The sequence below is a fragment of the Perognathus longimembris genome, chromosome 7, assembly GCF_023159225.1.
Source record: "Perognathus longimembris pacificus isolate PPM17 chromosome 7, ASM2315922v1, whole genome shotgun sequence".
In the NCBI taxonomy this organism is placed as follows: Eukaryota; Metazoa; Chordata; class Mammalia; order Rodentia; family Heteromyidae; genus Perognathus; species Perognathus longimembris.
In genome coordinates this window covers 63,554,935-63,580,721 of record NC_063167.1, presented here as the reverse complement: position 1 = coordinate 63,580,721, position 25,787 = coordinate 63,554,935, and the positions used below count along the sequence as shown (strand labels likewise).

At 36.2% G+C, this 25,787-nt stretch overlaps 1 protein-coding gene across 1 annotated transcript; it reads right to left on the bottom strand.

Annotated features, from left to right (window-relative positions):
• Window positions 1-3,031: 3,031 nt before the first annotated feature.
• Window positions 3,032-22,574, bottom strand: LOC125354351 (calcium-activated chloride channel regulator 1-like). Its single transcript, XM_048349954.1, has 14 exons — window positions 22,416-22,574; window positions 20,876-21,016; window positions 20,498-20,645; window positions 20,016-20,124; window positions 17,617-17,794; window positions 16,554-16,781; window positions 14,604-14,828; window positions 12,456-12,633; window positions 11,255-11,355; window positions 10,167-10,391; window positions 9,076-9,346; window positions 8,400-8,567; window positions 7,318-7,557; window positions 3,032-3,372 (listed from the first exon to the last, which is right to left on the bottom strand). The coding sequence occupies exons 1-14, from the start codon at window positions 22,572-22,574 to the stop codon at window positions 3,032-3,034; spliced, it is 2,712 nt and encodes a 903-aa protein (XP_048205911.1).
• Window positions 22,575-25,787: the final 3,213 nt, after the last annotated feature.

The window sequence follows — 25,787 nt, the reverse complement described above, 5'->3', positions numbered from 1 at the left end:
TTTCTTTCTTTCTTTTTTTTTTTTTTTGTTGGTAATAGGTTTGAACCTGGGGCCTGGGCACTGTCTCTGAGCTATTTTGCTCAAGGCTAGTGCTCTACTACTTTAACTAACAGCTACACTTTGGTTTTCTGGTGGTTAATTGGAGATAAGAGTCTCATGGACTCTCTTGCTCAAGCTGGCTTTGAACCATGATCCTCTGATCTCAGGCCTCCCAAGTAGCTAGGATTACAGGCTTGAGACACCAGTGCCCAGTTATATCTTTTCTAGTTATTGTATCTTCTATTCTTTTTTCTCTCATCTCATAGCAACATTTAATTCCTCAGTGATTACTAAAGCTTTATAAATTATTTAGTATGTGGCTGTGTGTAGGAGAATAAAGCAACTATCTACTGACCCCTCTAACTTTTATAACTAATCATAATTTCTATGATTTATAGAATCTTAAGTAATCTACTTTGCTAAGAATTTAGAATTCTCTCTGATATCTGTTTGTATCTCTACTTGAAAACTTTATACCCTTTTCTTTATTTTTAAATTATTCAAGTTTGATCTTTAGGGTTAAAATACTAGGCTAAATGAGGGAGGAGGTAACAAGTTGGATAAGAAATGTACTCACTGCTTTATGTATGAAACTGTAACTCCTCTGTATATCACTTGGACAATAAAGAAATAAAAAGTACTATTTCATTTTGAATGGAGAATTGTAGGTTATAATGTGTTTTTAAGTGTGTTAATATGGTATGGTAGTTTTTTCTAATATTAAATCATCGTCATATTCCTGGATTGAATTTAACTTGTCTGATATATTTTTACTTTTTATATATTTATTTGGATTTGGTTTGCTAACATTTTATAATTTTATATTGTTTCTTTTTGAAATCTTGCCTTAGGAGATGGATTTTCAAACAGGGTGATGGTGACTCATACCTATAATAGTAGGTGAGATGTGAGGAGCTCAAATTTAAACTACCCTTTGTAGAAAAGTCTGAGAGTTTCTATTTCCAATTAACCAGCAAAAAGCTGGACTAAAGGTATGGCTCAAGTGGGAGAGCCCCAGCTATGAGCAGAAAAGTTGAATGAGAGTACAAGGCTCTGAGTTCAAGCTCTAGGACCAGAACACACACACACACACACACACACACACACACACACACACACACACACACACACACTATGATTTTCTTCCACTATGTCTCTTGGAAATCATACCATCATAATAGTAATGACTTAGTTCACATTTTATTAGATAGTTTAGAAAGATGGTATATAATTAATTTTTTGAAACCTGTTTTTTTTTTTTTGTGTACTGAAGTTTGAACTCAGAATCTCTTGCTTGTTAGCCAAGCTCTACCACTTGGACCACATCTTTTATGCTTTAGTTATTTTTCAGACAGGGTCTCACCATTTGACTTGGTCTGTTTTGGACCATAATCTTCCTGCCTGTCGCTACTGTGCAACTGAAACAATAGCCATCAGCCACTGTACCGAGCTTAATGATTGCGATGGATATCTCACTAACATTTTATCTAGCTTGGCCTTGGACCTTGATTTTCCTGATTTCTGCCTCCCAAGAAGGTGGATCATAGGCAAGAACCACTGCATAAAGCCTCACACTTTTTTGGTTTAAACCAGTGTTATGAAGAGGTGAGGTTTACTATATAATGTACATACAATACCATGTACGTGATGTTTATGTATATTTTTATGTAATTGCATCATACTTGGCTTTTTCTTGAGTGTATGAAAGTCTTTATTAGTTTCTTTTTTTTTTTTTTGGCCAGTCCTGGGCCTTGGACTCAGGGCCTGAGCACTGTCCCTGGCTTCTTCCCGCTCAAGGCTAGCACTCTGCCACTTGAGCCACAGCACCGCTTCTGGCCGTTTTGGCCGTTTTCTGTATATGTGGTGCTGGGGAATCGAACCTAGGGCCTCGTGTATCTGAGGCAGGCACTCTTGCCACTAGGCTATATCCCCAGCCCCCTATTAGTTTCTTTAAGATACTCATTAACTATATACAACATGTTAAGGATCATTTTACATACAAAGATTTCAGCAAGTTTGCACAAATGGAACATCTTAGTGATACTTGTAAAGGCTTCAGAAAACAGACTACCAGGTGGTTCAGGAAGAAGACAGTTTATTAGGGGAAACAAACCACCGGCCTGTACCTGTTTAGCAGCCTGACTGATGGCTGAGAAAGATTATGAAGGGGAAAGGCAAGGGGAAGGTGTGGCCACTGCAGATGTGTAAGTGACCTCAGAGCCTGGGGTCCTTTGGCTGACTCACAGTCAGATGATTGACAGTCAAGTGACTAACCCTTACAGGTGATTACCAGTTTCCGGCAGGTGATTTCTGGTAAGGGTACATGCTGTCCTTCACAAAGAGGAGGAAGGGAAGAGGGAGCTGTTCTCCAGGCAGACCAATCAATACTCTTAATCTAAGGATGGTTTATGCCTAGATATAGAACTTTATTGTGATAGTCTACAGTTTATACAAAAGAAGATTCTTTCAATTATAAAAAACAAATTTGATTTTCTTACCACGTTATTGAAAATTTATCTTTACAGTCCTTTTTGTTATAAATGTTGTAAGCATGAAGTTGTGATTCGTAATCTATTGTGGAATATTATAACATTATTGTATAAACATAGATATTTTCAAATGACTTGTATACATTTTGATTTGGCTAATATATTGGATGAGTTTGTAGCATCCTCTGAAAATGTTTCTTAAGAAGTCCATAAAGAGAAATAAACATCCTCATTTTTCATGTTGAAAATTAAAGAGTGGTAGAGCTCTTGCCTAGCATGGGTTCATTCCCCGGAATTTTAAGAAGAAAAAAAGTAAAATGAAGAACAGCAAACAACAAAATCAACAAAGTTAATAAATAGACTGTCCAGGAAATATTTTGATTTACATTTAATATGCTAATTGATATTAAATAATTAGGAAATTTATAAACCTTGCACTAAAAGAAATAGCTGTTTACTAAATATATATGACATTGAATTTCATTTGCAATACATTCTCTAGTTTAAATTACAGACAAAATCACAACCAACCCCCAAATAGCCAAACTGACTGCAGAAATATTGGTACCCAGAGCAGGACTGCTGGAATCTTGTGGGACATTGGACCTAATTGCTGATGCAATGTTAGAAACTTCTGAGGTGAGATTAGCTTCATTGTTGGTTCGGATTGCAATGTAGAACTTGGTGCCAGTTTCTACTTTAAAAAGTTCTGGTTCAAATCCAAAAGTTTCTTTAGAGCCACTCTCTTTAGGTGTCAGACCAGAAGTATTTACTACAGCAGCATTGTCAAAATTGTGTTGGAGCTCCTGGAAACATTTACTTATTCTTATAATGTAGTTGGCAGCTGGAAAACAACAGACAATTGTGCCCTGAAACCACAAGGACACCTCACTACAGGCATGCTGCCTGCTGGGAACCTATCAGAATGCTCACTATAGCTTAGTCAGAGAAAGCCAAACACAGCTTTTGTCTGGTTACACTATTGTTTTTAGTTTAACAAGTACAGGGAAATTTTAAAATGTATTATGTGATCACAGAAAATTTTCATTCACTACCATAAAGCATCAAGCTAACCTCCCTGCCAGAATCTAGTTGTATTTTAGACAGAGAAATACACAAAGCTGAATGAGCTTTTACACTTAGAATAGGGAACACAGGAATGTTCAAGTATGCTTTCTTATTAAGTTGAAAAATCAATATGAGAGGAGAGTAAGAGAGAAGATAAAGGAACAGAGTAGGAGCAAAACACAAAAGCTGGTGTCTACTAAGCTCAGGACCTACGGTAGACCTTGACTGCTGTTTTCATTGGACTGGTTTTCTAAGTAATAGAAAATTTTATCTCAACTTTCTCATCTCTGGCTTTTAAAACCTGTAAAACAGAGATTTAGTCATTCATCTCTAGCAAACATTTATTGTCTACTACTCCAGTGGTGAGAATTGTAAGTGATAATACATGAAGTGTTTAGCACAATTAAATATGTGATGAATGAATGTCTGAAATGTTAGCTACAGCTATTACTTTGTTAAGAATGGAAAGAAAGATGCCTAAATAGACAATTCATCCTACACTACTTTTAGAATTCTACAGAGTCATGGATATAAAAATATCTCCTAGCTGGGTACTAGTGGCTCATTCCTGTAATCCTAACTACCTAGGAGGCTGAGATCTGAACTTTTTGGTTTGAAGTTAGCTCAGGCAAGAAAATCTGTAAGACTCTTATCTCCAGTTAACCAGCAAAAACCATTAGTTGAGCTGTGGCTCAAGTGATAGAGTGCTATCCTTGAACAAAAAAGCTCTCTCTCTCTCTCTCTCTCACACACACACATACACACTCACACATACACACACACACACACACACACACACACAAATTGTTCCCTAGTTAAATAGAGTGTCTTATGCCTGCAATCCCAGATAATTGGGAGATGAAGATCAGAAGAGTTTTTTGTTTAAGACCAGTCTGGTCATAAAAATTCCCATCTCAACAAATATGGTAGAAAATGTCTATAATCCAAAGTATGGAAGAATTGCAGTACTCTTCCAGTCCAAGTAAGAAGTGTAAGATCCTGTCTAAAAATTAACCAAATCACCAAGGCAGGAAGTGTGACTCAGTGGTAGAATACCTGCAGAACATACAACAACAACACAGCAAAGAAAACAAAATCTTGTCATGTATGTAAATTTGATGCTAGAAGGTTTAATGCCCTTTTTTGAGATGAAGTCTTTATTTTTTATGTTCTGGGAAATGATGAGAAGATTTCAAGTATGTGGTAAGTTATTTTGGGTGTGTTTTTTTTATTTCTAAGTCAAGATTAACATGTAGCTTCTCTATACACATCCCTTTTGGTATACTCTATCATTTTGCACATAAACCTTATATTCCACTGATGTAAGTCTCCTTGGCTCCATCTCCCTCTCCCTCTCCCTCTCCCTCTCCCTCTCCCTCTCCCTCTTCTTCTGCCCTAAGTTTAATTCACATATTGTTAAGGTTTGCTTTTTTACTTTTAATATTTGGCAGTTCTTGGTTTTGAGTTCAGGGCCTTGCACTTAGGCAAATGCTCTATCACTTGAGGCACACCACCAGCCTTTGTTTGCTTTTAAGTTAGTTTTCAGGTATTTTTCAAATCTTATTCTTCAAGGCCCAACCAAGAACCATTTCTCATAAAGTCTTAGTTGAGTGTTTCATCTGCCTTGATTTTTTTCTTCCATGAACTTCTACTGCATGATTTTCTGGCTTTTCATTCTGATGAGATCCTATTATTCTTGACAGTAGATTTTTAAAAAATAATACCAGTGAGGGTACACAATATTGTATTGAGTATGTGTGTTTGATACAAGTAGAGAATTACAAAATATTGGAATCTTATCTACTTATTTTGGGGATTCTAAATATCATTTCTTTTCCTGCCTTTACTGGGGATTGAACTTGTGGCCTCATGTTTACTTTTTTCTGATTAATTGGTGATAGAGTCTCACAGACTTCTGCTTAAGTTAGCTTCAAAATGTGATCTTCCAGGTCTCAGCTTCCTGAGTTGCTTGGATTAGAAGTATGAGCCACTGGCATCTAGCTAAATCTGCATATTTAACAGGAATGGAAACTATGGAAGAATCTAAGTGCTTCACTGGAGATTATGGATCTTTTTTTGGGGGGGGGGAGTACGGTCCTGGGGACTTGAACTCAGGGCCTGGACACTGTTCCTGAGCTTTTTTGCTCAAAGCTAGTACTCTACCACTTGAGTCACAGCTCCAAGTCTGGCTTTCCCCCCCCCCCCCCCCCCGCCAGCCAATTGGAGACAAGAGTCTCATGGACAGTCCTTCATGGGCTGCTTTTGAATGGTATTTCTCAGATCTCAGCCTCTTCTTGCATAGTTAGGATTAAAAGTGTGAGCCACCAGTGCCCTGTTCTTAAGATATCTATGATGTTTAAGGGTAATTGTTTGCCAGCCACAATTATTCTTCCTACCCATCATAAGAAAGAGGAAAGTTTAAGCACTTATGGGTATACATGGTGATGTTCCTTCTTCCTCAGTGCCCACAAGTAACACATCATTCCTGTTAGTTTCTATAATCAGCACAATGGACATTTCATAAGAGCTCAGTCTTCCACTGAAGGATGGAACATTACTGAATTGAATTTAGAATATTTGATTAGATAATTTCCTTTCTGGCTTGTTTTCAGTGGCAATACTGTTTTTTTTGTTTTGTTTTGTTTTGTTTTGTTTTTTTGCCAATCCTACCACTTGAACTCAGGGCCTCAGTTCTGTCCCTGAGCCTCTGTATGCTGAAGGCTAGTGCTTTACCACTTGAGCCTTAGCACCATTTCTGGCTTTTTCTGTTTATGTGGTACTGAGGAATGGAACCCGAGGCTTCATTCATGGTAGGCAAGCACACTACCACTAAGCCACATTCTTAGCCCCAATACTAATTTTATTTGATTCGGCCATATATTTAAAAGCCATGAGAAAATTGTATATTTCAGAAGGGTTCATAATGAGAGTTTTCAGTATTGAAGCAAAAACGATCTATGTGTGAAAGTTCTATGTTTCTTTTGGCCTATGAAAGGTCATTTTATTTTATTTTGTTTTGCCAGTCCTCAGGCTTGGACTTGGGGCCTGAGCACTGTCCCTGGCTTCTTTTGCTGAGGTTAACACTCTATCACTTGAGCTACAGGCCACTTCTGTCTTTTTCTGTTTATATGGTGCTGAGGAATCGAACCCAGGGCTTCATGCATGCAAGGTAAGCACTCTACTGCTAAGTAGTATTTTTCAATAGTGCACAAATATGGCTTTGAAAATTCTATCTAGTGAGTTGCCATTATCATCCCATGTCTTAGTTCTATAAAATGACTTGTATATTCATGTGTCCTTTATGCTCAACTGATTCAATAGGGTTAGTTCCTAGGAACCTCATATGGTTTGAAACTCGATTATAAATGAATGAAATTTCATAAGTACAGAAATGCTTAGAAAAATAATTTCCCTTGCCAGGGAGAGAAAGCTGTTATTTAGGCCTCCCCAAGTAATTTTAGGATGGTTCAAACTGAAAAAAACAACCAGAAAAGTACAATAGAATATGGTAAGAATGGGTTAGAATGCTAGAATATAGATATAATTTGGCCCAATTTCTACCCCTTGAAGCTTCGGCTTTTACATCTGAAAACAAATGAATACTTGCCCATGTAGACACTCCAACAAATATTATTTATAAATTGGACATTAGAACATTCTTAGTAAATGAAAGTTAATAGAATTTCTTTTAGAAAATTTAGAAGCTAAATAACAAGCTTACCTTTTCCTTTGTCAAGGGTACTGCCTGGGGCAGTCCATGAAAGGTGAATATGATCTTCTTTAACCTCAGCCTCCAGGTCTGTGATTTTATTAGGTGGGAACATGGGCACACTGTTACCAGCAGAAGGAGCTCCTGATACAGTGAATGACCCTCCTGAAGTTACTCTGCTGAAACCTTCCAGTTTAGCTTCTGCCAAGTCTTCTTTAACTTCAGGTCTGGGTGGGTTCAGTACAATGGTACCTATCAAAAAGAGTCATTTTGAAACTTTTCATATTGTGATGTGTATACTTCATCTTGTAGATGGGTAAGTTGAAAGTTAATAGTGGACATGTAGCAGTGATAATTTTTAGTGAAAAAAACCCTCTTGTTTTAATATAATTTTGAAACGAATGAGGAGATATTATGATATGTTAATACTATCTTTGATCCTTCTATCTCTACTAACTAGCTGGCTGGAAATTCTTTCAGGGCAAGGATCCTTTTGTTTATTTTTGTGGTTTTGGAGTTTGAACTCAGGGCCTCATTTTTGCTGGCGAGGCACTGTGTTACTTGAGCCATGCTCCAGATCTTTTGGTTTTAGTTATGTTCTTTTTTTGGATAGGGTATCAAGATTTCCACCCAGCCAAGCCTTGGACTAGAATCTTCCCATTTAGGCTTCCGCGGATGCCCATCCTGCCCTTTTTTGTTGTGATGGAGGTCTCAGGAAATTTCTTTTTGTCCCAGCCTGCCTGGAACAGCAATCCCGTCAATCCCCACTCCCTGAGTAGCTGGTATGACAAGTGTGAGACATGAGCCTGGTTCAAGGATTATGTTTCATTCATCTTTGTAGTCCAAGCATCTATTACTGTGCTGGCCTCATACCAGATGTTCAGTCCAATTTTTCATTCTAATTGAAATGAACCATGGGAGATGTTAACAAAACTGTGACAGCCTACTTAATGCTAGATCTGATAGTATGATTTTGAAACAGACATCCATGACATAATTATGTATATGAATATTCCACAGTACATTAAATTTCAATGTTTGCCCCATGCAATGTATGAGAATATGTGATTCATTTCAATTTTAATGCTACTTACCATTTACAACATAGCCAGGTACATATAGAGACTTGTTATTTTGTCTTAACCTCTGTTTAGCTGTGTAATTTCTTGCCTGGACACGAACTTTTAAACTGTATCTACCATTTCCATTGTATTCCGTAAAATATCTGGAGTAGATGCCATCATTTTTGATGGTATCAGCACCTTTAGGTTCAAACATAATAATTAGTTATCCAGTAAATAAAAATGGCTGTTGTATCTATCTATGAGCAGTAGTGATATCAGCAGTTTGGGAGACAGCATAAAGTGTATGAACTCTAGAATCAAGAATGTTTGCATTCATACCTTGGCTCAGCCACATGTGAATCCTTTGATACTGGAAACAGTCTATCTGATTGTATTCATTCAGCTGATATTAGCTGTTATTGTTTTATAAAAAAATTCAAAAAGAAAATATAACTAGATGGTGAAATTTTAGTCAAAACACGAAGAAACCTAGAGAAGGATTGTATTTGTATATTCTATGGGAAAAGTAAAATTGTCCTTGAAGTTGAAAGAAGATAAATGCATTTGTTTTTGCTTTGTCGGGGTGAGTAAAAAGTTTAGAAATACTATAACTTTAAAATATGATTTATACATATATGTAGGTTATGACTTCGTTGAATCCTGTAGGAGGTGTTTGAAATTCAAAATTGAAGGAGATTCTAGTTACCTGAACCATTGTCCCAGAGTTCCAGTGTTACTTGATGTCCATCTTCAGTCTCTATCATGGCTGTAACATTAACTCCCAGCACAGGCATAAACCCTTGACTGACTCGTGCATAAACCGTTGCTGGATTAGGGTATTGTGCTATATTTTGACTCATGTGAGCAACTGCAATTATTGGAAGTACAGAAGGACTTCTTGCTCGAGTGGTCATTGTCACTGATAGCAACTGAGGTCGGATTTGATTATTTAAAAGGTTATAAGTCCAAGTACCTGTCTGAAAAAAAAAAAACCAACAACAATTCTTTAGGAGCCTTGCTATCCTAGCTACTCAGGAGACTGGGATGTGTGGATCATGGTTTGAAGCCACCGTGGGAAGGAAAGTCTGTGAGATTCTTATCCCCAATTATATCACAGAAAAATCTGGATATGACACAGTGGCTTAAGTGGTAGAATGATAACAGTAGAAAGAAGTTCAGGGACAGCACCCAGGCCTATATTTCAAGACCAGCAACAAAAAAAAATTTATTCTTTCATTGGGATATAAACTTATTTAGAAATGTAAATAGTTTTATATATGTGTATATTGATACATATGTACATACCTGTATATATATGTGTGTTTGTGTGTGTGATGATGAAGATAATACTTTATTTCATCTATCAGTAGGTAAATGTCTATGTTGAGCTATACTCTAGCCCCAATATTGATTTCTAAGACTGATTTTAGAAACTAGTAAATAATATGGATGTGAATTACTACATATTCAATTTATTTTTATTATGAAAGATGACCTGTCATTTTTAATATTGACAATGTATAAGACATCATTCATATTTATAAAATGGTTATTAATAAAAACATAGTGATAAAAATTAGAGTTACCAGGCTGGAAATGTGGCTTAGTAATAGAGTGCTTGCCTAGCATGCACAAAGCCCTAGGTTTGATTCCTCAGCACTGCATACACAGAAGTTGGAAGTGGTACCGTGGCTCAAGAGGTAGAGTGCTAGCCTTGAGCAAAATAAGCCAATGACAGTGCCCAGGCCCTGAGTTCAAGCTCTAGGACTGGCAAAAAAAAAAAAAAAATAGAGTTACCTCTGCAATGCCTGGTATTTGAAGACGAGAAGATCGAATATTTAGCTTATGTTCTTTGAATTCTGAGGCATTGTATTGTTTTCCTTTTGGATCTTGGAGAATAATTTGTGGCTTTTGTGTTGTCCAGGTAACAACGAAGTATGTGTCAGTTCCAATGGTGCTGTCCACATACACTGTGCCATTGACCCATGTCTTCCCTGAGACATTCAAGGATTTGCTCTCCAACTGGTACATCAGTAAAAGGAAACATATAAAACCAATTTGTTATTTATTTTGACCATACTTGGGCTTGAAGCAAGGACTTCATACTTGGTAGGTAGGTGCTCTACAACTATGCTACACCTCTAGCACTCTGGCCTTGGTTATTTTGAGATAGGCTTTTTACGTATGCCTATGCCTGGACTGTGATTCTTCTACTTTCATGCTTTTTGTTATAGTATAGATGACAGGCATATACCTCCAACATCCACCTAATTTGACTGAGATTGAGTCTTAGGAACTTTTTTTTTTTTTTTTTTCTTAAATTGACCTAGATTACAAATCTTTCCCATCTCAGCCTTCTAGTAGTTAGCATTACAGATATGAACCACTATTCTCAACCTATTTTTTTCTCATAGATAATATAACCTTAATGCTTACTAAAATAAATTATAAAAACAAAAATTGGAACAGTTCTTACTGAAACAGCTGCTTATTTTCTAGATGTGTCAAAAACATACTATGATCTTCGAGAACGAAAGCTAAGAAAAAAATTCAAATTGATCTATTGCAGAAAATAAGTAATGTAGCAGTTAAGGAAAAGAGAGATTACTTAGGTGTGAGAAGTTACAATATAATTTAAATTTTGTTTCAAACATTTCACTTAAAATATCAAAAAGTTAAAGAAAAATTTCAAGAGTACATGTAAACTCTAGAAGCACGAGAAAAGTGGTTATGTCATGGAAAAACAATTTCACTAAGGATGTTTTTCTATACAACTGAAATACATTTTAGCACAGAATTGTTTATTAGAGAAAAAAGTTAATAACTAGGGTAATAGGAAGTAATTGTAACTGTAAGAAAGTAAAGAATTTTCTTGACATACTAACCTGAATAGCCTGCTCAGAAATGCTACCACTTCTTGATGAAATTCTGCTGAATGCATCAATAAGGCCATTTATGTCTTTATTGGCATAAAAACGATGCCCTCCTAAAATGAAGTTTTCAATGGGGAAATCACATTTGTTTGTGTGTCATCAATAAGCTTTAAAGTCTGTTTAACATTTCTCTTTAGACTGTACTAAAGATAGATTTGTAAGAACCACATGGACTTTTTGGTATTAGTATTTTAAATATAATTCTATAATATCTGAACTTTCCTCAAAAATAAATAAGAATAAAAAAAATTTATGGAATAGGTCATTTTATATTTTTAATCCATCAATCATCAAATGTAAGTATATGTCACATTTTTAAAGCTGGTCTTATTATTAGATGTTATAAAAATGAAATTTAAAATTTCGTAATGAACCACCTGTTTATTTTCTAGATGGGTCAAAAACATATCAAGAACTTAGAGAATGAGCACTAAGAAAAAATACAAACTGATTGAAGAAAATAAATAATAGAGGAGTTAAGGAACAGAGAGATTACTTAGGTGTGATAATTTAGACTAGATTAGGGAGAGCAAGAGTTAATATAAGTGACTTCCAGAAATATGACAATCAATCCATATTAATCTAAAGCAATAAAGTCCAGAAAGTCCAGCTGAAAGGGTATTGAAGAAATTCAGGTAGAAATTTGTGAGGGCTAGATTAGGATTAGGATGTGGTGGTAGAACTGGATAGACAGGGGAAATACATAAATATCCTCCACTCAGGTTTAGAAAGACTTGAAGGGAACAGTGTAGGACAAGGGGAAGAGGTCTGACTTCAATGACAGCTTTAGGCAACTCGTCTGTAGTCAGTTTACCTATTTCCTTATTTAGAAAACAGGGATGGTTAAACCTTTTTCTGAGACTGAATGTTATTTTGGAATTAAGTAATAACTTTAGACTTACAAGTGAGCAATGATAGAGAAAAACCTTTCTGTTTAGTGTGTATTGACAGTGGGAAAAGAATGAATGAATGAAGACAGCAGGAAGCTTTATACGAAGAAGTGGAGGAAGGGGAAAAGAACTTAATTTGAAGGAGAAAAAACAAAATTCATTTTATGATAGGCAATTTTGAAAAACTACAGTTCTGGAGAAAGCTCTTAGAAGGAGAGACTAGGAATATATTTTCTATCAAAAGTGATGTTCTAAAGCTTTACCTGTCATATTTGACAGGGTTTCCAGTTCTTTGGCAGCTGCAGGCCCCAGAGCAATGGTGTGGATGGTTGCACCACTTTGTTCAACCTCCTCAAAGCACTGGCTGATGCTGTTATCTTCTCCATCTGTCAGTAACACAATTTCAGAACCAGAAGTAGTCTGGTTGCTGGAGGTAATTGCCTGATAGTTTAAAATTGGATTATTAATTTCAGAATGTTATTTCAGTTGAAACTAAGAAAAAACTTGTTTCTTAAGTCTGAGAAGTTTTAGTATTATACATTAGAGTAAGCAAAAGGAAATTTTTCATAGTATCATTCATGGCTGAATTGGCAAATGGAAATAAGTGTAGTAAAATTTTTCAGAGAGATGCTTGCCCCTTTTTAACAATTTCAAGTATAAATATTCCTACTACCCAAAAAAAGGAAGAATAAAGCATTTAGAATAATTCCTGCCACACAGCAAGCACTTAGTTTTGGCTGTCATCATACTAGAGATACTTTTTTTTTTTTGCCAGTCGTGGGCCTTGTACTCAGGGCCTGAGCACTGTCCCTGGCTTCTTTTGCTCAAGGCTAGCACTCTGCCACTTGAGCCACAGCACCACTTCTGGCCATTTTCTATATATGTGGTGCTGGGGAATCGAACCCAGGGCTTCATGTATACATGGCAAGCACTCTTGCCACTAGGCCATATTCCCAGCCCTAGAGATACTTAATGATACCTTTTTAATACATGTTATCTAGTCACTACTATAGAATCTTAAGATTTACCTGAGAAAAAAACTGACTTGACATGAGGAAGAAAGTTCATAATATCAAGGATTGTAAACATTTCTTCTCATCTTCCTGACTTACTGTACTGAGTATTAGTTAAGTGCTCTTGTGTTAGATAACTAAAGAAGAAATTATAGCTATGCCATTTTACTAAAGAGAACAGTATTGTTTTTGTCCCAAGAGTTGAAATTACACTCAGACCCCTCACACATACTGTTTCTCCATTTGTTAATAATATGATGCTGGAGCTAGGAATAGCTTGGTTATTGGAGGTAGTTGCTGGGTAGTGAAAGGCTGGGTTCTTAATTACATAATGTCATTGTGATCATGGGGCTTGAACTCAGGGCCTGGGCACTGTCCCCAAGTGCTTTCATTTTTTAAGTATAATTTTTTGTGTGTTTTCTTAGTACTGGGGATTGAACCCAGGACATTGCACTTGTTTTTTTTTTTTTTTTTTTTTTTTGGCCAGTCCTGGGCCTTGGACTCAGGGCCTGAGCACTGTCCCTGGCTTCTTCCTGCTCAAGGCTAGCACTCTGCCACTGGAGCCACAGCGCCGCTTCTGGCCGTTTTCTGTATATGTGGTGCTGGGGAATCGAACCTAGGGCCTCGTGTATTCGAGGCAGGCACTCTTGCCACTAGGCCATATCCCCAGCCCCGAATTCATGACTTTTTTTCAAAAGGAGGACATTGCAGCCTGACATTGCACTTGTTAAGCAAGAGCTTTGCCAGTGATCTACATCTAATGTTAGTGTCATTATATGCAAACATATACACACAAATTATATATAGTTAGTCTAAACTTCACTTTCCTTTCATGCAGAGTGGGTATAGTAATATTATCCAACTTACAAAATCATAGTAAGGATATAAAGCATTTAGCACAGACAATAATGTGTATCATCAAAACATTTTAGTTGTTGTTATGATTTTGTACATAAAATGCTTATATATTGACATGGTTTTATTGGGTAAGTATTTAAGAACTATTTATGACTTTGAATGTGGATTGAAATAATCTATTATGATTTGTAAATGACTTGTCTTGATCAGATCAGAATATTATTAAATGAGAAACCTATGAATTCATGACTTTTTTTTTTTTTTTGCCAGTCCTGGGCTTTGGACTCAGGGCCTGAGCACTGTCCCTGGCTTCTTTTTGCTCAAGGCTAGCACTCTGCTACTTGAGCCACAGCGCCACTTCTGACCATTTTCTATATATGTGGTGCTGTGGAATTGAACCCAGGGCCTCATGTATAGGAGGCAAGCACTCTTGCCACTAGGCCATATCCCCAGCCCCGAATTCATGACTTTTTTTCAAAAGGAGGAGCAAGTGAAAAGCAATAGTAAATGGCAAATGATAATGTTTAAATGATTTTAAACCTGGAATCCTGCTTTGAGTCCATTGCAAATTGAAGTTCCACCATCAGCATTTTGTGGCAGGTTTCTAGTGATGTTTAGGTAAGCATTTTCTTCACCTATTCTTATTAGATTATTTTTTATTTCAGCAATATGGTCAAAGACAACCATCCCAACTAGAGATCCTCTTTCAATGATTTGAATTAAGTATAGTTCTGCTGCTTGATTCAACCGAATAAGACGGTCTTCCTATAAGAAAAAAGGTTTAAATAACTCCTGTGTCACTTCCAATCTTGACAGATTAATAAAAGACAGTCATTGGCCATATATCACAACAATAATAAATTGATGTATTTAAAAATATAACTCCATTTTATTTAAAAATTAAAAATTGAAATTGGCAACTAGTGGCTCACACCTGTAACACTAGCTACATAGGAAGCTGAGATCTAGAAGAGTGCAGTTCACGTCCAGCATGGCAAGAAGCCCAAGACACTCCATCTTCAAAGTAAACAGCAAAAAGCGAGGCAGAAGGCAAGGCTCAAGCGATCGGGTGCTAACCAAGAAAACTAGCACGGGGCCCTGATTTCAAATCCCAATACTAGCACAATAAACAAACAAATGACAACTATTTTTAAAAAGACATCATTATATTTGACAGTTTTAAAAATCTATATGCTTTTACTTAACAGTTATATATTCAGAACATTACCTAAGGAAATAATTTAAATGTGTATAAAGATGTTCATTGCTATGTAGCTTTTAATAGTAGTAAGTTGAAAATCTTTAAAAGCTCCAATGAGATTATTTGGCTAAATTATAGTATGCATCTATGATAAAGTCTTTAAAACTATGCTATAGAATGATTTTTACATTATATAAATGGCAATCACATTTATTTTACTATTATTTTGGGGGGGTTGGTTCTGGGGCTTGAACTTCAGACCTGGGCACTGTCACTGAATTTTTTTCCTCAAGGCTAGCACTCCATCACTTGGGCCATATTTCTACCTCTAGTTTTTTGTTTTTGTTTCTTTGTTGGTGGTAGTTTTTTTTTTTTTTTTTTGTTGGTGGTTTATTGGAGATACCTAGGCTGGCTTCATACCACAATTCTCAAATCTCATCCTCCTGAGTAGCTAGGATTATTGGTATGAGCTACCAGCACCCAGCTATAATCACATTTTTTGAAAAAGAAAAACAAATACACTGACAACAATAAAACTAGACTATCAGGTTGGATAGTGGAATTATAATTTTTATTTTTTCTCTTTGTTGTAAGTCTTCTAGTTAGATTAAGATTAAGATTAAGGAGTTTTTTTTTTGTTGTTGTTGTTGTTTTTGCCAGTCCTGGGCCTTGGACTCGGGGCCTGAGCACTGTCCCTGGCTTCTTTTTGCTCAAGGCTAGCACTCTGCCTCTTGAACCACAGTGCCACTTCTGGCCGTTTTCTATATATGTGGTGCCGGGGAATTGAACCCAGGGCTTAATGTATACAAGGCAAGCACTTTTTGCCACTAGGCCACATTCCCAGTCCAAGATTAAGGAGTTAAAGGGGCTGGGAATATGGCCTAGGGGTAGAGGGCTTGCCTCGAATACATGAAGCCCTGGGTTCGATTCTTCAGCACCATATATATAGAAAAAGCCAGAAGTGGCACTGTGGCTCAAGTGGTAGAGTGCTAGCCTTGAGTAAAAAGAAGCCAGGGACAATGCTCAGGCCCTGATTTCAAGCCCCAGGCCTGGCAAAGAAATATTAAGGAGTAAAAGTGATCCATATTATATAGCCTTAATATAATAATTATTTTATATTATGTATTTAATATTTTATATATGTAGCAGGTTATCTTCTAGTACGTTTATATAAAATTAGAGTGCTAAAGTTTATTAGTGCATAAATGATGTGTTAGCTTATTATAACTAGCATTAATGTTAAGTTATATTCCTAATAACTTAAAAATGTTAGTGAATGACTGACTTACTGCACTCATGCTTCCAGATTTATCCAGCACCAAGCAGACCACTCGCTGTTTGGACTTGAGCAATGAAAATGTAGGATGAGGTGGCACTTTTATTCCTGTGATGGGAGATGCATTCTGAAAATCATCAGATTCTTTGATTATTTCCCATGTGCTTCTGTGATTGCACATTTTGTTTTGTAGGTTTGGAGCTTCTGCATTGTGTGTTTTTTTGGTACAAAATTCAGTTACCTGCAAAAGAATTAATTAGAACATTAAACATTTCAACAATTTGGAGTCATTATCTTTTCCAACCAAATATATGCAGAGAAGTTATGGACAGCAAGAATATGAAGTAGTTTAATTCTTATAAAGAACTAAATCAGATGTAACTGTTATCCCACAGTGATGCAGCTTGAAAATGACAGGTTATGTTTCAATACCAACTATTTATCTCTTAACACACCTGTTGTTACACATTATTCTTTGTATATTTAAATTGAATGTTTCAGGTCAAAATCTAGAATGTCAGCTTTCTAAAGATCCATTGTAGATTACTCTAGAATAATAGTATGTCTAAAACTCAGAAGAAGTAGGTAGATAGGTAGTTGTCTAGGAAGGAAGTGATTATCTAAGGATTCATTATGTCACTTCACCGAGAAGGATATAATGCCACCTCTGAAGCAAGTAAGAGGCTAACAAGAAAGGATGGCACAATTCCAAGGCAGAAGAATGGCATCTAATTAATAGTATGAGTAAATTTCCTTTTTCTCTGCTGGTACACATATCACAATAGAAAAATCCGTTTTCTAATACTTTTCTTTTTTTTTTTTTTTTTTTGGCCAGTCCTGGGCCTTGGACTCAGGGCCTGAGCACTGTCCCTGGCTTCTTCCTGCTCAAGGCTAGCACTCTGCCACTTGAGCCACAGCGCCGCTTCTGGCCGTTTTCTGTATATGTGGTGCTGGGGAATTGAACCTAGGGCCTCGTGTATCCGAGGTAGGCACTCTTGCCACTAGGCTATATCCCCAGCCCCTTCTAATACTTTTCTAAGCATTTCTTTGTGAGACAGGAAAAAGGAGGTACTTACAGAATCAAGATTTTGCATGAACATTATGGAGTCCTTTGCAGTCTGGGATTTGTCTGGGATAAATGTACATTTTGCCTCATACAACCCTGTCTGGGCATCACGTCTACAATCCCTTATTACACAGCTTCCTCCCTGGCAGTCCTTGAATACATTCCTGCCAGTAATACTAGTGGAACATCTGTGATAAAGAAGAGACATTACATTCGCAAATGAAGACCAAGTGAGTGAAGAATAAAGACCATCATCCTTGTATCTTTATTTCAGTGGCAGGTGCTGTAGATCATATACCATAATTTTGACCCCTATTTGGTGTTGACTTCAATAAGAGCAGTCTTTTTTTGTTCCTATCCATTATCCATTGCTTATAATCATGATCAATAAACATACTGTCTTTGTGAATTATATTTTAAAGAGAGTTACAGAAAATTTGCTTCTTAGTGGGCAGGGGAAAGTCAATATTTTTTAAATTCAATCTTATTATCATTAAGGTGTCATACAGAGGGGTTATGGTTTCATGTCAGGAAATGATGAGTCCATTTCTTTTGGGACAATGTCACTCTTGCCTTCACTTCTCCCTAGTTTCCATCCTCATTCCCTGCCTACAAGTTGCATAGTTCATTTTCTACCTAGTGTCTAGTGAGAGTCAATGTTGTGATTAAAGTGTTCTTAAATATCCATTTGTGACATACATAATTTTATATACAAATAAGCTAGACTGGAGGAAGAAATAAAATTAAACTGTAGTTTAATGGACAGGTTTGTCCACTCAAGTCATGTGGTCTTTATGATAACTGTTGCACCTTTGGAAAGGAAAGGGGAGGAGGTTCTGTATGGGTATTTGAAAGAGTTTCTGCTTTTAAGTAGAATTTCCTCCCTCCCATTCTGTGTTTTTATTGAACTTCATGAAATTAGTCTATTTTAACAAATTTTCTTGCATTTTAAGGATTAAAGGAGATGGTAATTAATATTTTCCAAGAGAGTTAGCACTGGAGTTAAAAAGTTGAATTTACATACAAAGTGACTTAATTGATTTAAAGTTTCTCATGCAGCCAGGCACTGCTGCTGTAGCTCACTTCTGCAGTCTTAACTACTCAGGAGGCTGAGGTCTGAGGATCACAGTCTGAAGGCAGGAAAAGTCTGAAAGTCTCTTATCTCGAACAAACTACTTAGAAAAAAGCTGGAAGTAATGATGTGGCTTAAGTGGTAGAGTGATATCCTTTAGCACAAAGAGACTCAGGGACAGCACTCAGGCCCTGAGTTCAAGCCCCCAGGCTGGCAAAAAAATTTTTTTAAAAAAGTACCTGGCACACAATAATAGCTCCTTGAATGTTTTTCTAGATACTTATTTCCACTAATTTATCTATTTTTATGACTGATTATGAGGAAAATAATTTGTTAAAATGTTTATTGCTTAAAAATATTACTTGGTTTAGATTTGACTTTATGACAGACCTAATGGTTTATAAAAGCATAGTCCCAAATGAAGTTAAAATTATAATGGGGAAAAAATTACATGGACAATTACTGCCCGGTGATGTAAGCCTGAGGGTTCCTACACATGTTCCTGTGGGAGCAGTTTCAAGAGAATTTAACCTTAAGTGGAAGAAAAGGAAAGACATTTAGAGAAGAAATATTTAAAGGCTAAACAGGCTTTGTTAGATAAGGGAGGAGTTTCATGGGATGAGTGGGAAACGGAGTGTCTTGGACTAAGAGCTCAGTCTGTATGAAAGACTTATAGCTCTGGAAACAGTATGAAGGATTCAGACAAGCATTAGTTGAGAACCCTTCTTCCAGCTAATACATTTCTCAACTTATTTTATCTTTGCTGTATTGATTTCTGTTGTTGTTCAATACTTTTAAATGTTCTATGGGATTGATAATGCTTTTTGTTTAAAAGCTTTATCATCTGTTTAAAAACAGATGATCTGTACCCACTCCCAGAATTGGAATTGTATTTCTTAAAAGTTCAATATGAGAAATGCTTTTTTCCCTTTCACTAAAAAGTAAAACATATTTACCAGAAACTTTAACAGTTTCAATGTTTTAAGGGAAGCAACTTTAATGAAAAGGTAATGGATTACATTGTACAAAAGAGTGGGTAGATTTGACTCTAATTTTCTGATATCTTAGGTCTCAGGTTTTTTCTTTTGTTTTGTTTTCTCTTCTTCTAATAACATGTTAGTAGAATTCATATGTGTGAGTACTGAAACGATTACCAATTCCTGATTGATCTTCATTCAAGGATGAATTAATTGGATATGCACAAATAGCACAGATTTCGTATGTCAATTAACTGTATGAAGATCCAATCACTTTAATAGCCTTTGTTTGCCTAAATGGAAATTTGAAGAACAGTAAGTGAAAAGATTTGGAAACATTTGTTTTGAATAGAGTGATACCTTGTTGCTTCAATAGTATTCTTTTTGAAAATGTAGAATGGCCGGTCCACGTTATACTCATCAAATACTCCCCACCTGAGATGGGCCCACTCATGCACAAATACTCTGCCTACAAGAGAATACTGTCATTTATAAACTTGTAACTGTAATATTTTAATACTATTTCTTTTGTCTTTAACACCTTATGCCTGTTTCCCAATCTTACTGTCAAGAAATTCTAGAATTCAACATTTTTTTACTAGGTCAAAATAGTTGAAATTATTTAGTTGATAATACATGACTCTCATTATTATTAAACCCATGGACACAGGAAATAGGTGAATGTAACTTGCACACTTCTAAAGGCATTAATACTTGTTTTTTTCTTAAAAATCCTTAAAAGTACAGTTAATCATTGTGTTTCATATTTTATATTTTTACATATCATATATTTTATGTGTTTATATGATATTGAAAATAGGAGTATAAAATAGCTTTCCTACCTCGGGGCCCATAGACAGCTAAGTTGTCAGTCAACAGGAAATTTGGAGTGAAATGTATGTATTGTCCCTTCTCTCCACATTGTCCATATTGTAGTGTATAAGGATCATCTCCATATTTCTGATAAGGTTCAGCAACTATTACATCTGCCTAAAAAGGCAGAAGAACCAAAGAAAACTAACAACAAAAACCAAAAGCCAAGCAAAACAACCAACAAACAAAAACAAATTTCAAAACAGAAACAAGGGATTTTCAAAACAACAACTTTTTCATCTACATTTAGAAAAGTTACATTAATAGTTTAAGTACTAAATGAGTAAATAGCGAGCAAATATAAAGAAAGCTTAGGAAATGTTATAAGAGCTAGAAAAAATACCTACCTGCTCGTATGATTCTTGTTTGGCCAGTAAGTACTCAGATTTTGACTTCCATGTCATTGGAAGTAAAATGCTTACATTTCTGAAATAAACTGTTTGCTTGGTGGCATGAAACAGGTAGGTTGAAGCTTCAGTTACCATTTTCTGACAAAATTAAAAATACTTTGTCATAACAACTTTACAACAACTGTAGCATGAAAGTATTTGTACAAACTAGAAGAGGCTAATTACAACTTCTTTCCTCCAAATACTTTTTCAAAGATTAACTGCAAAATAGCTTAAACTAGTCTATAAGCTTACTTTCACATGTCCCAAAGCCAACTCTGCTTTTTACTTGTCCAAATTCGTACTCAGCATTACTGTTGGAGATGGAAATAAAAATACTGGTTAAAATCCAAATGTGAGTAAGTTTGGGGGCCTGTGGGAAAATTGCTTAGTTAATATGCAAGTTCTTATAATTGGGCCATTTAAATAAATTGGAAGTCAACTGAACTCAGAGCTTCACACTTACTTGCCTTGCTTGACTGTTCCTCTACTACTTAATCTATGCTCTCAGCCTGTCTTTTTGTTGGTTATTTTGGAGTTGGAGCCTTGAAGACTTTTCTGCTCAGGCTAGATCTCAGCTTCTTGAATATCTAGAGTGGAAGGTGTGAGCCACTGGCACTGGTTCAGATTATTATACTTTAGGTTAATTAAAAGGCATTTGCTAGATTTCTAGTGTCTTCTTGACTTTAGGTCCCAGTTTAGGGACCTAAAGTTACTATATAACTGCACAAACCATTTAGTTTCTTTCATTTCTAGAGTAAAATTCCTTGCTCTTGACTACAACATGGTAACACTGAGAGGATCAAAGAAAATAGTATGTATTAAGTGTTATAAAGTTTTTTATTGTACTAATAGTAAGAAGCGAATGAACCTCAAAATATGTAAGATTTTCTTCAAGATAATATAAATAAAAATTTTAAGTTTCCTATAGAAAAATAGAAAGTCTGGGGAATATATATGGATTATTATTTAAACATTATTATTATTATTTTGTCAGTCTTGGGGCTTGAAATCTGGGCCTAGGCACTGTCCCTGAGCACTTCAGCTCAAGACTAGTGTTCTAACCCTTTAGCACAGCACCACTTCTGTTTTTCTGGTGGTGAACTGGAGATAATAGTCTGACAAACTTTTCTTCCTGGGCTGGGTTTGACCCATGAGCCTCAGGTCTGAGCCTCCTGATTAGTTAAGATTACAGGTATGGGCCATCAGCGTCTTGATATTCAATCTTTCTGAGAGTAGCTTTCCTTGTATTAGCTTAACTAGTTGAAAAAATATTACTAGTTTGGCCTTTTAGTTATTCGTTAAGGGAATGACTACTAATATATAATTAAACCATAAAGCTAAATAGAGTTGATCCTGGCAGTTTGGATCAGTTTGACATAAATGAAGAACACTGTCAAAACAACTTTGAGAAGTTATAACTGTTTGATTTATGTATGTGCTGAGTTGGAAATAGTTACCATAGTAAAATATATGAATAATAAGAATTTTCTCTTACCTGGATGTTCTGAATGAGGTTTTCATCTTCTGTTACATTGGGGTTAATTGCAATGACAATGCCTTCATATCCATTGTTGTATAATTTTACCATTGAGCTTTTCACCTCTGGCAAGAGATGCAGAGCTAGCCATAGAATAACCCTTAGACTGAACATCATTATTGCCCAGGCTACAATTAATTTTATGGAAATCCAAGGAGGGTATTTATATGTCTGCCTATTAGTTTAGGAATTTGAATTAAGACCAACCTATTTGCATAAGTTTGATATATTTAAATACACTAAATTTTCTTAGTGAACTTCCTTATCTTATTAATTCTAAAGGTGTAGATGTGAAGTAGCAGTGGGGATTATGCTAAACATACTTAGCATTCTTTGTGTGGACAGTCAAGCTTCTAGACATGTGCGGTTATGATTGTCACCACCAAAGGTGACCTCAGGATCTCCTTACAGAAAAGCCCTTCAGGGAGAGGAGAGAATGTAGCACAAAGCACCAGGAAAGGGAAGATGAAAAGAGTCTTGGAAAAACAAAAATCTGAAAGGGACTGAAGAGGGAGTGGTAGTGAATTAAGGGTTTATATTCTTTCTTTAGAAGGGAGTGCAATAACTACAATGGTTCAAAACAGCTGTGGGTCAGTGGGAAAATTTTCACCTTCTGTGATAAATACTCATTTATTTCCATTTTCAAATAGCATTGACTGTTTTAAGGCCTTGCATAACTTGGGAACTTAATATGTTTCAGTTAGGATTTCTTTCTTCCTTTTATTTATTTATTTTTCAGATTGAACACAAATGGTCCTTAGTTTGAACGTGTGTACAATGGTATTGTGAGCTGGCTCTAATGTTAGAAATATAGAAACCCTACTATTTATTGCTTTGGTCACTTAATACTCATGTAATTATTTTTTGTAAGAGTTCTGTGGCTCATTTTTTAGACCCTTCTTTTATGGTGCTATTAGAATAATTTGTACTAAAAAAAAAGCTCTAAGTGAGATAATCTATGAATAGGATCTACGAAGTTTTCATACACGACGACTGACACTAGATAAGCTCCTAATATTATACCTTATTATCAAGCATTATATGTTATAGATGCAAACTTATTACACATTTTGATTAACCTCCCAGTGTCTTACTGCAAGTCCCTGAGAATGCCCCAAACTAGAGGAAGAACTGTCTACTAGATTGAAGCCATAGGCTTTTTGGAATGCTCTGTCATTATTTCTTGATGTACCCCTTGCAGGTCCAGCCTAAAAATCTACTAAGTCATCCACATTAAAAGTAATGTTTTTGGCACTGGGAATATGGCCTAGTGGTAGAGTGCTTGCCTCGTATACATAAAGCCCTGGGTTCGATTCCCCAGCACCACATATATAGAAAACGGCCAGAAGTGGCACTGTGGCTCAAGTGGCAGAGTGCTAGCCTTGAGCAAAAAGAAGCCAGGGACAGTGCTCAGGCCCTGAGTCCAAGCCCCAGGACTGGCAAAAAAATAAATAAATAAAAAATAAAAAATAAATAAAAGTAATGTTTTTTCCTGTGAACTTATTTGTGCCACCATGTTTACTTAACATCTACATTGCTCCTGTAATTTATTATTATTATGAACCAGTACTGGAGGTTTTGAACTCAGAGCCTTGTGCTTGCTAGGTCAACTACTACTTGAGCCACACTCCCAGTCCTTTTCACTTTCAGAGAGGGTCTTACAATTTCATCCCAGCCAGGTTGTGCCTGTAGTCTTCCTACCCACAGCCTCCTGTGTAGTTTTCATTATGGGTGTGAGCCACCACATCCAGTCTTGCTTGTGTTATTATTGATATGCATAGTAGGTCTTCTTTAGAGGGATTTTTTTTTTCTGAATTTAATCCTTCCCCATCTTAGTTTCTTTTCTTTCTTTCTTTTTTTGGCCAGTCCTGGGCCTTGTACTCAGGGCCTGAGCACTGTCCCTGGCTTTTTTTTTCTCAAGGCTAGCACTCTGCCACTTGAGCCACAGCGCCACCTCTGGCAGTTTTCTATTTATGTGGTGCTGGAGAATCGAACCCAGGGCTTCATGTATCCCAGGCAAGCACTCTTGCTATTAGGCCACATTCCCAGCCAAATCTTAGTTTCTTTAACTATAAAATGAGGAAGTAACTGGAAGGAATGTTGGGTAGATGAAATAAAATAACAGCATGGGAAAGTATTTGTAAGTGCTGGTGCATATTTGACTTACAGTGAATGTTTACTTAGTGTGAGGAGAACTCAAACTGTGTAATTCCTTCGAAAATCTAAGTCACAGTTCAACAGTTCAACCGAGAAACCTGTATTTGGAAGGGGTGAGATGGGATCAGTGGGAGGGAGGGGGGTAGATGAATGAAGAGAGGAAGAGGAGAGAATGCAGTCGTAAATTCTAAATGCATATCCTCCAAAATTGTGAAAAATGAGAAAAGATGGTGTGTTGAGAGGGATGGGAGAGCACATTGAAAGGGGTGGCACTGATCATAAACTGCTTTGTTGAATAACAACTCCTTTGTACAATTACTTAAGGATAATAGGAATACATTAAAATAAATGTCTAGTGCTTTTCCTGGTTTCTTTTAATTATATGAAAAAATATATAAATGCTTCTAGGTGCCAGGTCCAGTGCTCTACTCTTGAGCAAGTACAGAAATGAGTAAATATAACATTACTGACAAATAATTTATGGATTAGTTGCATAGATTAGAGTTGTAAAAAAAAGAACAACCCAAGATAGGGCAAGAACAGTTCTATAGGAGAGTTATAAGATAATCACTAGAGAGCAGAAAATTGGGGAATCATTTATGGTAGAGGGATTCAGAAAGACACTGGGAGAAGACCATTCTTTAGGAGATTGATGAATGGAAACCTTAGGCTTTCAGAAAGGAAACCTTTGCTATTGAACCTCAGGACATTCAGCTTCAGAGCTTATACTTTCTTTTTTTTAAAGCATATTCTATTTTCTTTTTTCTTTCTCTTTTTTCCCCCAGAAATTTTGAAGATCAAACCCAGAGTCTTTTGCATGCTAGGAAAGTGCTCTCCACTGAGCCATACCTCAGCCCTCAGTCTGTTTTTAAACATATGCCAAATATAGTACTTTGGGGGATGATTAGTCTTGAAGAAGACTTTGAAAGTAGCTTCTTTTATAAACAGTAGTCTTCAGTAGAAGAGTCTAGACAATGTGAATTACTGGGATTTAGGATTTGAACTCACGGCCTTGTACTTGCCAAGCAAGTAGTTGACCACTTGAAGCATGCTTCTAGCCTATTATCATTGATTTTGTATTAGTCAAAAGAATTTCTATCTGTTTCAAGATAGAAACAAGGCTGAATAATGGCATTTTCTGTGGCTGACTTGCTTCAAAACCTTAGAATTAAA